The following is a 14,248-nucleotide window of genomic DNA, read 5'->3' as shown; positions in this document are numbered from 1 at the left end:
ACATATTTGCACATGACAACTTCCTATAGTTTATATCGAGTTACCAAATTATTCGCCTTCACATATTGGAATTGCATGTACGGAATATTTTGTCAGATCAGGTTTCAGTGCATGGCATGAATGGTGTATATTTGTTGTGCAAGTTCTTTACTCGTTGGTAGGTAGGGAAAGTTGAGAATGTATTTTGCACAGTGAAATACCCACGCTAAATAAATAAGCACCGCATATTCTTCCCCCACACCCATGAAAGGAAAACGCACATTTGTGTTTTTGCCTTGCATCTTCGCACATGGTCGAACATTTTGGTCTATTTGTGATTCGCGAGGGGAAACAACCCTAATCCTAAATTTCTAACCCAAGTTTGTTGGGGTGAGGTCGAGATGATGACTCATTCCAAGCAAAGTTTTCCAACTCTTACTACATATGTGCAAGGATAAATACTCAAAATGTATATATAGATACATACAAAAAGCTTGGTCGGACCTGAAACAATTAAACCAGGCGTAATATTTAATGTGTATATCGTAGCGTGGTAAACTGAACGCCAAAGCCTCCAAAGATGAGATGCCCTTGGCACAACCCACACCCCCACTTTGCCCATCCACTCCTAGATCATCACCACTTGGTTGTCAGAGATATGCTTGAAACTGTAGTCAAATTATGTCATCGCCATAATTTGCAATTTTGTTGCCTTCAGTTTTGCCCCAAAACTTTGTAGTATTATTGCATTTTTATTGCTGTATACATACGTGCTGTGCTTAATGGTGATGACAAATACAAAACAGGATTGCTGGGTTGTAAAATATGATATAAAGAGTACAGCTGAAAATTATTTGCTAAAAAGGTACACATTTTTAAAGTCGCAATCGATATATACAACCCGTTTTTGACATGAGGGTTTGTAATACCATGCAGCAAGTGTATACTTGTAGTGTATATACACTTGCTCTATGTGCGAAATGAATTTATTATCGTTTTATGCAAACCAAAATCAACATCAAATATAATAATTATCTGGACTTGATTCATGGAATGCTAATTTTCAACGTACATTTTTATTACTTTAACAAAAACTTATCAATGAGTGCAGACGGTATTAAATTGTTATGGTTTATGATATACGGAAAGTTTGCAATCAATTTATTCAAATAACAAAAGGACGTTATCAGAAATACGTTAACAATATGCGATTTGTCCTTCTCATTGCTTTTTATCAGATCATATTGAAATCCATATGCTGATACCACAAATTGCAATGGTTAATATGGTAAGTATCTGGGAAATACATACATAATTTACTCTTTAATGTAATTTAATAAGCTGCACAGTCAAGAAAATAAGAAATTACAGAATCACTTTCACCAATAACATAGATGCTACATGAATTGAAATTTGACACAAAAATGTAATTTTGTTAGCAGAATATTTATGTGAAATTTAATATTTCTAAACTGACAACAGGTATTTATACTTCATATCCACACGGTTTGGGTAAATTTATTACAGTACATCCTGCGTGATCTCATTTATTATCTATCTATTACCTGGTCAATTTACCAGATGCTCACCTTCCCCATAAAAATATATATGCTGTCATTTTACGAGTAACCGTTGAATCTAGTGAATCATTTACGTCAGCTGCATTCGAGCCATCTACAATTCACTCAGAAATTCGCAGTGCAAATTTATGCCGTTGACTTGTTTTTTAGCAACACTTTTAGCACATCCATTCATTTCTTGTGTTTAGATGGACAGACAGTTGAGACTGAGACAGTGGTGCTTTTTGTTTACCATTCCATTGAAGAGGAGGAAAAGTATTTTGTGACTCAACGGACCAACTACGCCAGGCAGCTTATTGTGCATTACTCAGCTGTCCCGATAATTAATATTCCATGCGAAATGTGCCTGGGATTTGCCAAATACTCCAGTGAAAGCAATTGACCATCAGTTAGTTAGTTAGTTTAGTCGATGGTTTCGGCTGAAACCTAAAGTGTCATCTTTTAGTTAATTGATAAATATTTAATAAATATCCAGAAGTCGTCGTGATAAATAAATAAAATAAATAATACAATAGGTCGTTGCACGAGAATTCCAATAAATTGAATGTGTCTGCTACACAACTATTAGTAGATAATGAAAGAAAGGTACGAGTTTATTTCGGAGTTTATGATTAGAAAGTAAGTACATATTTTACATCTTAAACTGTGTCATCCCGTGCATACAATATAGCGTTATTCCTGCACTTTACTTAAATCCGGTATAGTTTTGATGACTTTATCTCGCACTTATATGTATCCTGCTCCCACGATCACAAAATTGTGAATCACAATCATCGGCATTTTATCATCCATCTGTAAATTAATTTCCCATAATAACCAAGCACAGCTCAACAGTTAGTTAAAAGAATCATTTTCTCTTCCATTATTTGGAACCTTGGACCTGAATTACGAATTCATGTTGAACATACTACGGCGAAACAATAGCCACTTTTCGGACTAGAAGTATGCATGCATGATTTTTAATACGTCTAGCTGGCTAATGTAATTAAATACTATTTTATAGCTGCATTGTGTCGCAATAGACAGACATACTTATTTGTATATCGATTTGTGTGTATTATACTTGCTACTAGTATAATTTGTGTCGGTATCTGCGCCTGAATATTAAACTTGTGAGTTGGCATAAGAATACATTCATAAGAAATGAACAGCTGCAACCACAAAAGGTTTTATTCGAAAGACAAAAATTAACGGAAGTACGCAACTTATCTTGGTTTGCAAGGGTTGAAGATCAGTGCAGTAAGTTGCTTAGCCCAGTTCGACAGCAGTAGTTTTGTTAGCTGAGGAGACATTTTAGTGGCAATAAGAAAAGGAGGTTGTAGTGGTTGTGCAGCTTCTCATGAAAATATATTTGTAATGGCCAGGAGAGTCTTCCACGACTAGCATTTTAAAAATAAGGATTGAAAGAATATGAATGAGAGAAACGTCTCATACTGCACATTCACTGTCTGTGAATCAAAGCTAACGAGTCCTTGGGGTTAGCAAAGCTGAACCCTTCTGGTCCTTTAAGGACTTCTCAAACTTCATCTGCTAGCCATGCAATCCAGCCCAACATATCCGCTGGAGAAGTTGTATTATAGATCACGGCATCTTTCTAGTTATATATATTCAGTTGAGAAGGTGTAGTCCGTCCGACTGGAGGAAGTGTGCGACATCGCTTTGAGTAGTTATTCCAGTAATCCAGTTTAAATGGTGAACCCCACAACCAAAGTCATACTCCTTGATTTTTGCAGTACTTAATTCCTGCTCGTATATTTGGTTTTTATCGTCTTAATATTTTAAGAGATATGCAGAGGATCATCGCAAATTTGCATGGGTAATTTCGACACGTTAATTTTTTTTACCAAAACAAGCATATGTGCTAGTATCTGGATTATGTTATTATTACTCCATGCTCCTGGCTTTGGGTTGTACTAATTTATCATGCTAGTTCTTATATTTACAGTAATAGCGAGTAGTCTGTTTACGTTAAACAGAGTGAATTATACTCATGTTCCTCATTTCATAATTTTCGAGGACGAACTGGAGCATTTACATATTGATGTTGATCTGCGCTGTAAAAAAAAGTGTTATGTGCATTCTCCAAAATTCCAAGTCCAACATCAGTCAAGAGTCAACCTCATTCATGATACATACGTGTTAACAAGTAATCTAGCGTCTAAAAACTTAATACTTGTGGGGTGGCTACTACCATCCAAAACAAAAGAAAGGACAGTTTTTAGATAGTTTGTTTCAATGCCAGCACTGAAATATCATATAATAAAGCATACGTATAATAAGTAGCCATAACTTTTGCTTGTAGAAGATGGCATTCAGTGAATGTCCTCAACAAAAGCTGAGATTACACAATCTGTATTGTATGTATATATACTTCAAATAATGTTATCTTTGTTTGTGGGCACCATATGTTAATTGTTTGCGAAAAGAGGATAGTTGATAATTGAACACACATAACTTACGTAGTCATCGCGTGGTTGACCTTACAAACAAGGTGGTGGGATTTAAACTTATACTTTCAATTTTTATAATGACACGAATTTTTTTAATTGCAGATAAAATGAGGATTAGCAATTGCACAGTTTGGACGATAGTATAACTGAAGTGAAAGTTTGAGAGGGAGAGAGAGATGTCAGACGACGAGGGGTCAGAATGGCTAATCCATATACTTAAAGATGTTCAACTAGAACAGTTTTATGTCAGGATTAGAGATGAGCTTCAGGTAAAATATTGTTATCATCACATACTATATCTAGTTATATACATGTATGCAAATTTTTTGTAAAATATATTTACTTAAATTAAAATTGATTCAACGCAGGTGTCAAGAATTTCCCATTTCGACTATGTTACCCTTGATGACCTGGATAAAATTGGAATGGGAAAACCAGGAGCTCGTCGGCTTATGGAAGCAATTAAGAAACGCAAAAATAAAATCCGCAATAAAAACTTGGTCCAGAAAATTGTTCCACAGGCTATTAGTCAACAGAAATCCAAGACTTCGCTAAATGCGAATAAAAAGAAACGGTCGTCTATAGATAACTCTGGAACTACTACTCTAACATGTCTTATTCAAGAAAAGGTATGTACGTGAGTGGATGGATGATTCTTTAATATATTTTGGGGGTTTGGTCTGATCATAGTTTTTTTAACCTTTCAAACAACTTATTTCTTTTAGGATTTAGAACTTGGTCGAAAGTTGGGAGATGGTTCGTTCGGTGTAGTTTTGATGGGGGTAAGCCAAACATGTTTAATATTTAATATGGTGAATTTCTGTCTTATGTATTAAATACTTGCCAGTCGTGGAAAACGCCAATAGGGTCTGTGCTACCAGTTGCTGTGAAAGTTTTGAAGCAGGATGCACTTGCATTGCCAGGAATTTTGCAAGGTAGGGCTTTGCTTTAAAATGCTTACTGAAACACACCAATACATATTTATATATTTATTACATGTATTTATTGTCATTTTAGATTTTGTTAAAGAGGTGCAATCAATGCACCATTTGAGACATCCAAATCTTATCAGGTCCTTTTCAGACTAATTACAGAAATCCTACATGTGCTATATTTTATTGACTGATTTCACTGATTCATCATTTCCAGGTTACACGGTGTAGTTTTGAGTTCACCTTTGATGATGGTCACGGAATTGGCCGAAAGTGGTTCCCTGTAAGTGTTGTTCTATTAATAGTCGATATGTCTCTCTGACCAACTCAAGTATGATTTCTGAATTTCAGTCTCGATTGCCTCAGAAAACAGTGTAGCCATACTTCTTTATTAGGTATGAAATAAAATATTCTTCGGGTTGTAGTGTCAAATGAGCTGTAGACTGTTATTGGTGCTATATTCACTATTTGCAGATTTATTTCGATGGGCCCTTCAAATTTCTTCTGGGATGCAATACTTGGAATTGCAGAGATGTGTGCACAGGTATATTATTTATTTTAAATAATTACGATAGGTTCGCTTATTTCTCGCATATAATAATTGTTTTTATTTAGGGATCTCGCTTGTCGGAACGTTTTTATTTCGTCCAAAAGTGAGATTAAGATAGGCGATTTCGGCCTAATGCGTGCCCTGCCACAGGAACACGACTGTTATGTGATGACAGAAAGACAAAAAGTTCCATTCCCTTGGTGTGCGCCTGAAAGTTTGAAAGCTAGACAGTTCTCTCATGCATCTGGTACTAATTCAAAATAAATAGGTAGTCACCAACTAATAGTAATTGTAGAACTAAATTATTTAATATGCAGATACTTGGATGTTTGGAGTGACGCTTTGGTAAAATAATATTATTTTTAAAATATGATTTAATAAATCTGTAAAGATTACTTATTATTTATTAAATTTATAATTTATTGAAAAGGGAGATGTGGACATTTGGCGAAGAACCTTGGATTGATTTGAATGGGGCCCAAATATTACAAAAGATTGACAAAGAGGGTGAACGCCTTCATAGACCAGACGCCTGTTCTAGTTCTCTTTACGATTGCATGTTACAGGTCAGTCCAAGTCATACCCTTTGTTCGTCAATTTATGTTAAGGGTTATTTTTAATCCACCAGACTTTTAATTGAAATCACATAACTAAATATATTGAAATCGCATAACTTGAATTTCCAGTGCTTTAATTCAATTTAAAAACTGTAAAATTGAAATCTGCCAGACTTTTCTGAATCATACATTTTATTCAATTTGGAGGATTTGCCTTTAGAAATCTTAGAAAAACATGAGCTATTTCTTTGAATTTTTGTATAAACAAATTCTGTCAACAAGTAGGCGGCCTACCGGCCTTAGCAGGGCAGACCCTGAAGGCTCAATATCCCAACAGGAACGGTCACGGCTTCCTCTCTCTCTGACGTTGAAACCATTCCAAATTATTGCAATTCCTAGACCGTAGGAAACAACGGTCCCCAGCACCCCTTCTCACTTTTAAAGGAACTAGTTTCCGGTTAATACTCCAGTTAACCTACATAGTTTGTTTAAAGTTGGAACGAGGTCATATGTCGGTGTAGAGCATTATTTTGGAATCTAACGAGAATCTCATATGCTTGAGGCTTACCATTATGTAGCTCACCAGTGGACTCGTTTTCTAAAAGTATTTTCATTTTTCATTGATTGATTCAACTACATATGTACATTATTTGTACTTGGGAATCCTGGAGCTTAGGCCCCATACTTTTGGTTAACAAATTTTGTTTCGAACATTCTTAGAAATCCAATATCCAAATAAAATCAAGTATTCATTACCAGGCTATCATAAATGTATGATTCTACCAAAGTGGTATTGATAAGTAATACGGTGTAACACATAACAGTTCGTTATTAAAGTTTTACCATGTCGGTAGGAAATTATCACAGACCGGTATGATTTTAATACCAAGCGGTAGCAACTTTATAATACCGAGAAATCAATACCAGCACAAGTATACCAGATTTCTGACAGTGAAGTGGTTGCAAAATTCCTTGGTGTCTCCGATTTCTACTACTGTGCACTCCTAGATTATGATTGTATGGTTTACCACTGATTAGAAGAGCAAGGGATACCTGAACAGTAACTATTTTGGTAGATTTTTACATATAAATGAATTCATAAGTTATGAAATTCCGTGTCTGATGGATTCAGTTATAGAGGTTGTTTTAAGGCATATAAAGTACTGGAAATTCAAGTTATGGAATTTCAATATATTTAGTTATGTGATTTCAATTAAAAGTCTGGCCTATTAAATGAGACCCTTTATGTTAATTAACATGAATATTATTTAATGTTGTACATTTTTCAGTGTTGGGAACATGATCCAAATGAAAGACCTAGTTTTGTAGCACTTAGAGCCTACTTAGCAGAAACTTACCCATCAGTAAGCAACAATTTTTATTTCACAACCATATCGATTACCCAGCGTAATACCAAAAACGGGGATGTTGCAGGAAATGCAAGTTTCTCAAGCATTCCACGAAGAAGGGGATCGAGAGAAATTACAACTCGAAGATGGAGATAAGGTTATTATCATAGATGGAAAGCCAGATCATTATTACTGGAAAGGCCAGTGTTTAAGGACATTCCAAGTTGGCCTGTTTCCTAGATGCGTCGTAACACCACTGCGAAGAAGACAGCCGGACGATATTAGGTTTGTTATGATAATTTCGTTACAATATGAACATTGATTTTGAATGTACCTCTCGTTAGTGCTCCATTACGAAACTCATTCATTCATACTGGACATGGAAGTGTGAGTGAAAAAAGCTGGGGTAATGAAATCCACTCAAGAAATTGAATGCAAAATAGTAATATATGACTGATATTTTCGTATTCGAATTATTAAAAGGAAGTCCCAGTTTCATTGACGAAGTATACTTAAAAAATCCTATGGAACCTCCTGATCTAACTGGAATTGTGGAAGAAAGTGATGAAACACAGAGTGCACCAAAGTTACCAAGCAGAACTAGAAGTACGAACTTACGTTTAAAGTTTTTTAGTTCGACTTGACTAATCCTTATTTATTGATTAATCGTTTGTATTTTAGGGATTCAACAAACTGTCACAAACAGTATCCCCCCGTTGAGAAGCATGCACAAAAATCAGCAATACGGGTTAGCATCTAATTGACCAGGATATTGTGTCGGACTGTTAATAATTAACTATTACTATTATTACAGCTATTCCAAATTCCAAAATGAATCTGGTACTGAAGTAGATTGGTCACAAGTTCCTAAGCAAAACGTTGCTATTCCAAATCATCAAACTCACACGCATCATTCAGTAGAAGGAATTCTAATTGATCTCAATGAGGGAAATTCTCAACCACCAAACATTCTTTATTCCAATGTGGACATATCATTAATTGGTGACTCTTCCTTTGAATCATCATCACCAAAGGGTTAGTTAATTCATAATAGAATTAATTAATATATTTTATTTAGTTCGTTATTGTGTTCGGCTAACTATATGTATTTGCGCCGTGCAGATCGTAGACCAGTGCGACCACCACCACCATTTTCATCGAACAGTGCTGCTGCAAATAACTCTTTCGGAGGACGACAAGCACCCATGAGTCACAGAACGTCAACCGACTTGCTACCCGAAAATTACAGATCAGGATCAATCGAAAACACCTTTCACCCAAAAGTTCCTAATCTATATGCAAACAATTCCGAAGGTCAAAACACATCGTCTACTAGGGACGTGTATAAAGCTGCAGCAAGTTTGTACTCTGTGAATACTGTGGATTCTGCTGAATGGTCTCAATATTCTGAAAACGATTATCCCTCACCAGATCCTTTTGACACTGAAAGAATTTTTGTTAGCCCTCCGATTGAAAATGGTACAAGATATTATTCATTCGTTCCCCACTCACCTGAAGGATGCAACACTGACGAATCTCAATCAGCATCTCAAAACCAAAATGGTGCAATCCCAGATTGCGAGTATGGGAACTCTCCATCCTTCAACATGTCAGCTGCTGGACATAATGGTTCTTCTACTACAAATGGCAGCTTTGTAACGAATCATTGCAATGAGTCGCCGACTAACAAAATTGTCGTGAAGCCTCCATTAGAACTTTTAAAGAAAAGAGACGAAGCTTTCTCATGGCTGGATGATGCTCTTGGAGGACTAAGTATAGGATCGACGAGTAAATCTTCGCCTTCACGTTCTAACACCTCTTCGAGTTCCAGAGCTTTGAGTGAAATTGAAACGCATTCCATGATTTACTCGTCTTCTGCAACAAGCATCTCCAATTCATCTACATTGAATAGTGGAGATGAGACTTGGGCAGGATTATCTCACTCGAAAATATTTTCTGGGTCGTCTACAGCGAACTCATCAAATATTCAACTCCCATATGTTCTACCCCCACCTCCCACGATAACCCGGAATAATTTATCTCCTGGAATCGGTAGTACTACGTCGAAACAACAAGGATTAGTACTCCCAGCTTATAGACCACCACCATCTCCTCAGAACAGTCTGAATTATTCTTCATCCTCATCATCGTATGCTATCCAGGGGAATAATTACAACGGAATTATGCAAGCTGCAGATATTCTATCTACAAATGTACCTGCAGCTTCTCGGTACGACATTATGACCGCTTTAAAGCAATGTAATGGGAGTATTGCGGCAGCAGAAAGACTATTGAAAGTGGGAGAATTGTTCAAGTAAGTTATATACCTTGTTACGATATACATAAATGTGATGTACATGCATACAATGAAATAATTACTTAATTTTTCGTTTTAATAGATTAGGAATTGCTGACAAATCAAAATGTGAAGTTGCTTTAACGAGAACACAGTGGAACTTAGAAACTGCAGCAACTGTTCTTTTGGATAGTTGAGACTGATGTTATATTACAGTAATAATACTAATAAGTGTACCTTAGACTGATATGGTCGCTACCTTAATTTACTTACAATTAGTTAGATGTTTACTCAATACTTTAAATGGAACGTATAAAACCTCACAATTAGCATAATTTAAATCTTGAGATATATATGTATGTTGATATATTAATGTGATTTTCTATATCATTTCTGATATTTGGTTAGTATGACCTTTAATTTTTTTAAGCTAATGGATTCGGAAAACTTGATTAGGTCAGGCGTGAGTGAAGCCCATAGCATAAATATAATCAGTTAAATATTGCTGAAGTAAATGTTGGGCATGAGATCCGAAAATAGATAATATTGAAACTGTTAAAATCATCCTTGTAGAATCTCGTTAAATAAATTGAAACTATCTGCATATTCTAATATTCTCTCAATCTTTATCATTTAAAGTGCCAAGAATTGCTAATTAGCTAATATTAAGCACTTGGAGTATCTTCCTCTGACCCTGGAACAAACATCTGCATTGAAATAAAAATTCTAAATAATTGCTGCTAATCAAAAATTGCATTGTATGGTTCTACTGGTAAAAAAATAAGGCATCCTTTTTGCAATTGTCATGATTTGCCATAATTTTTCTACTCGAATGTAAATCAAGTATTTATTTTACATGACGTATATTTTCTAATTGTGTCATATACATATTTTACTGAATCCATTATTTCAAGATACTATTTTACATTTGATAATGGACAACCTGAAATAAATGCATACTACTTTTACAATGCCCAGAGTCTATAAAAGTACATATGCGTATTAAGTAATAAACATAATAAATAGATGCACCTGAGTAGTAAATCTATCGTAGACAACCATGGGTAATTTTTGTATGCACCATTGCGCACACATGCTCTATCAATAAGAAAGGTTCCCATTGTTCGCTCAGAACACTACTTAATTGTAGTGTCAAAATGAAGTGATGTGACTGCCTGCATTATACTCAAGGCTATTTTGGAAATAACTTGACTTTCGTCTCACACGATGAACCATCAGCGTAATAAAAATCGCTGTGTAATTAATTTACTCGAAAAATATTTCTTTTGTTTTCTCCAGCAAAGGGCGTTTAATATTTAAATACTTACCGGTGCTTTGTATTACTACTGAATTGTTGCAATTTTATTTCTGATATGTTACGCCACGATTCCAATGATTTAAACTCGTCGTCAGTCGGCGCTGATGAGATTGAGTTATACATTTAGCGATTTAACACATAACACCCAAAAGTGGTTGGTTCATTTGTACCGTCTTTGTTGTCAGTGTGTTCTCATACTCGGAGAGTTTTGTAAAAGTACGCCATCACAGAGATAGCTAGCGTTGAATACTGGAAAGAGCAAATTCAACGGAGGAACGCCGAACGGTTAATGTATGTACACACGTAGATAAATATGCTAATATTTTTACAAACGTGATCATCATCAAGTCAAGCGGAACAAAATCTCTATTAATCAAGTGAGTCGCAAACAAGAGCATTTAAAAAATAGATCAGTTCAGCTCTACGTGTGAAATGACTTATTTAACAACAGTGTTAAATAATATGTTTTTGTTGAAGGTGAGCAAGCCTGTGTTGCATGGATGGGTCCATTATTAAGTAAATGAGCTACGAAATGCAACCAATGAAATTGTATAATAATACATAATACGCGTTTGTGCTAGTACAAAATATGTAGAAGTACATACATATACAGATAGGAGAATGTCTCTATTCCTTCCTACTCTGTACATAAGAAAAGGAACCACGGATATCAGGATTTCACGATTTTACGATTCATTGAATCCTTCAGATAATAAGATAATACATATATCTCTGAGGGTCAGTTTACAAACAATCTTGTTGGACAGATGTACATACATACACATTGTAATTACAATAATACGAGTATTTGTGAACATAAATGTATTGCCTTGACACAATAGCAGTGGTGTAGCTGAAACTGGACGTTTCCAGACCAAATAAGAGATTCAGGACTTTTTCCGTATATTCAGACAACAAAGCAAACAATAACTGGCAGTTAGTGAAGTTATCTAGGCCGTGTATCCCAACAATGTTCACCTCGTCTGCGATTTCTATATTTGTGAATGAATGATAACATCAATCAAGTGCGAATACTACTGAATAATTTTTGCAGTCATGGAATGGAGCAGTGATGACTGATGACAGCGAGAATTTTATAATAAAAGTCTCAGTTTCCCTAAAACTCATCCGTATACGCAAAACAAGTGAGTCCGTGAATTTCAGGCTATAAGTGAGTGTGCAGTGTCCAAAATTAAGGAAAATTTATCATCGCTACAACTATTGAATATGACTGTATTATTTTACTATATTGTAAAATATCAATCATAACGGTGATTTACTACTTATACTCGCCTGAACAATACTGCCAATACTTGCAAATTCTGTCCACAATGTATAAAATAATGCAATGCTAAATAATTGGGTTCCTACACACGAGTAAAAAAATTCAATGGGTTAGAAAGTTTGGGTAAGGAAGAAACTTCTGTTTTCGTTTATAAATTCTTTTGTTTTTTGTACAGACAGGAAGAAATATGAATCAGGACAAAGTTTATAGGGTCAGAGAAATTTAAAATGTAAAATCCGACACATAGAGAAAGATGATTCATGAATAAAGAATAGAAATGCAATAAAAGTGATTAAAAATATGGTTAGAAAGTACGAATTACGATCACATTGTGTTATAAAGACGAATGTTTAGGCTGGACATTTATATACTCGACTCGGTCGTCAACCGATGCCATCAATTGTTTGTGGTTTATAAGTGCTTGAATTCAATAGGGGCTGAATGCTTTAGTCAGTCGGCGTTTTTAGCGAGATCTTAGAACCACCGATTTCAAAGGAAATTTAGCTTCAAGTAATATTCAGGTCATATTTTGGTGAATTGTTCAAGTTTAATTACTCGTTCCACATACTTTTAACTGGTAAGTACCATTTAATAATTGGCATAATTGTATTGAGAATTATAGCGTCAACTCAGCATAATTAATAGGATTACATAAATTGTGAAGCATTGCATGCATATGTACATATACGTAGCTTATAGTTATATCTCTGTAGCATTCTCTAGTCTTCGTGGAAGTTGTAAACTCTGGTCATTTTTATGAAATGTCTCCCAACAGAAAATCAGTCTCGGGAAAGAAGAATTAATGAGGCAGCAGCAACATGGCGAAGGGAAATCTAAATGGTAAGCACAAGTTTTGCTGAATAGTCATGACATTACATATTCAATGATGTCATTCTTCATTTTGACGAAAGTTATCTTGGATGCATATACATCCGATCGTTGCAAGTGTATGCATTTTTTATATCAAATTATTTTACTGCAGAGTTTTGGAGACGTAAGCAAATGTCTGGGAAACAGACTTCGAGGTCATCGTCGTCACCACCACCTTCTCAATGCTTTGATAATTTGGGAATGGAACTGGAGGAAAATGCCTTCACTTCCGGTTCCAGTCATCAGGCCACTACTGATAACACTAAAAGTAAGCCATCATTGTCTTTCCAGTTGCGAATTTGTAAGGTGGTTTCTTGTTAAAGAGAGTCCAAATTAAGTTTTCGCATATGTTCTCTCTAAGTTCACTGGAAATTTTCATTTTTTATGCTAAAGCGGAAATCACAAATGTGTGCATCACCAGCATAGAGCTATACAATCATAAATCTGACAAGTGAGTGATCGGCAGTTATCATATATCGATAAATGAATTCGAAGAAATTACCAACGACGCACAGTAACAAATACTTATGGATTGGCTCCATGAAAAATGAGACATTGCCAATATAGATTTTTTCTTTCTAGAGAAATGAATGAAACTGGACACTTGTATTGAATCTTGCGTCACCAACTGTGTAAATACAACGACACGTGTTAATTATTTTCTCATTAAATTAAGCTCAAAGGAGCTTTGTTTCACGAATTTGCGAGTAAAGTGTCAAATTCCATATAAGTAAAACTGCGTATGTAACGAGGGAGAGTATACACGGGATGTAAGTATGTGAATAAGTACTTGTACGAATTCTGAACCGATTGAAATATATATCTCATCCTGTTTAGACGTAATCACCAATATTTAAGTGCACCTAAAATTATTAGGGTATTGGATAAATAAGGTTGAATACCGTGCACAAATAGATTTTAAAGTTCCATTAACTAATGCTGTACCACAATCTTAGGTAATGGCAAGAACTACCTATTCAAAGTTTTCTAGCAGCATACATACATATGTACACATGTCGGACTTCACAACTGAACTAAGGAAATACGTGCATATTAAGTACACATACGAATTGGATATATCG

At 35.2% G+C, this 14,248-nt stretch overlaps 2 protein-coding genes and 1 long non-coding RNA gene across 8 annotated transcripts in view; 2 read left to right on the top strand and 1 right to left on the bottom strand.

The window, feature by feature from the left end:
- The first annotated feature begins 1,751 nt into the window (after window positions 1–1,751).
- On the top strand, window positions 1,752–10,305 carry LOC110846322 (activated CDC42 kinase 1). 4 transcript variants are annotated; one of them, XM_022093028.2, is made up of 20 exons: window positions 1,752–2,144; window positions 4,112–4,278; window positions 4,378–4,638; window positions 4,735–4,791; window positions 4,857–4,944; window positions 5,027–5,081; window positions 5,159–5,224; window positions 5,293–5,336; window positions 5,416–5,485; window positions 5,557–5,738; window positions 5,809–5,836; window positions 5,922–6,057; window positions 7,338–7,412; window positions 7,483–7,682; window positions 7,742–7,803; window positions 7,881–8,003; window positions 8,079–8,145; window positions 8,212–8,432; window positions 8,520–9,711; window positions 9,797–10,305. In XM_022093028.2, the coding sequence occupies exons 2-20, from the start codon at window positions 4,186–4,188 to the stop codon at window positions 9,888–9,890; spliced, it is 3,114 nt and encodes a 1,037-aa protein (XP_021948720.1). In that variant the 5' UTR covers window positions 1,752–2,144; window positions 4,112–4,185; the 3' UTR covers window positions 9,891–10,305. The 4 variants fall into 4 exon arrangements, with proteins under 4 accessions (XP_021948720.1, XP_021948722.1, XP_035706032.1 ...); XM_022093030.2 differs by having other exon boundaries at window positions 1,752–2,177; XM_035850139.1 differs by lacking the exon at window positions 1,752–2,144 and adding an exon at window positions 3,206–3,375.
- On the bottom strand, window positions 4,994–11,422 carry LOC118435046. Its single transcript, XR_004834451.1, has 2 exons — window positions 11,022–11,422; window positions 4,994–5,222 (listed from the first exon to the last, which is right to left on the bottom strand). It is a non-coding gene; the product is annotated as an uncharacterized LOC118435046 (long non-coding RNA).
- A 180-nt stretch (window positions 11,423–11,602) lies between these two features.
- LOC110847884 (probable cation-transporting ATPase 13A3) overlaps window positions 11,603–14,248 on the top strand; it is a 23,054-nt gene continuing 20,408 nt past the window's right edge. Inside the window, exons 1-3 of one of the 3 annotated variants that reach the window (XM_022094917.2) lie at window positions 11,603–12,419; window positions 13,072–13,136; window positions 13,279–13,434. In XM_022094917.2, coding sequence (XP_021950609.1) covers window positions 13,115–13,136; window positions 13,279–13,434 — 178 coding nt within the window. In that variant the 5' untranslated portion in view covers window positions 11,603–12,419; window positions 13,072–13,114. Of the gene's footprint in view, window positions 12,420–12,742; window positions 12,874–13,071; window positions 13,137–13,278; window positions 13,435–14,248 lie in introns of those variants that run through there. The other 2 variants (XM_022094919.2, XM_035850138.1) reach the window with 2 other exon arrangements.

This window comes from Folsomia candida, unplaced genomic scaffold (assembly GCF_002217175.1).
Source record: "Folsomia candida strain VU population unplaced genomic scaffold, ASM221717v1 Fcan01_Sc003, whole genome shotgun sequence".
Taxonomy (NCBI): Eukaryota; Metazoa; Arthropoda; class Collembola; order Entomobryomorpha; family Isotomidae; genus Folsomia; species Folsomia candida.
This window is presented reverse-complemented; position numbering and strand designations above follow the sequence as displayed.

Excerpts from the sequence above, each read along its gene's own strand:
- LOC110846322 (XM_022093028.2), top strand. The coding sequence starts at position 4,186 with ATGTCAGACGACGAGGGGTCAGAATGGCTAATCCATATACTTAAAGAT. Across the intron at positions 7,413-7,482 it reads TAGCAGAAACTTACCCATCA|GAAATGCAAGTTTCTCAAGC; the intron begins GTAAGCAACAAT and ends GGGATGTTGCAG. Across the intron at positions 8,004-8,078 it reads GTTACCAAGCAGAACTAGAA|GGATTCAACAAACTGTCACA; the intron begins GTACGAACTTAC and ends TTTGTATTTTAG.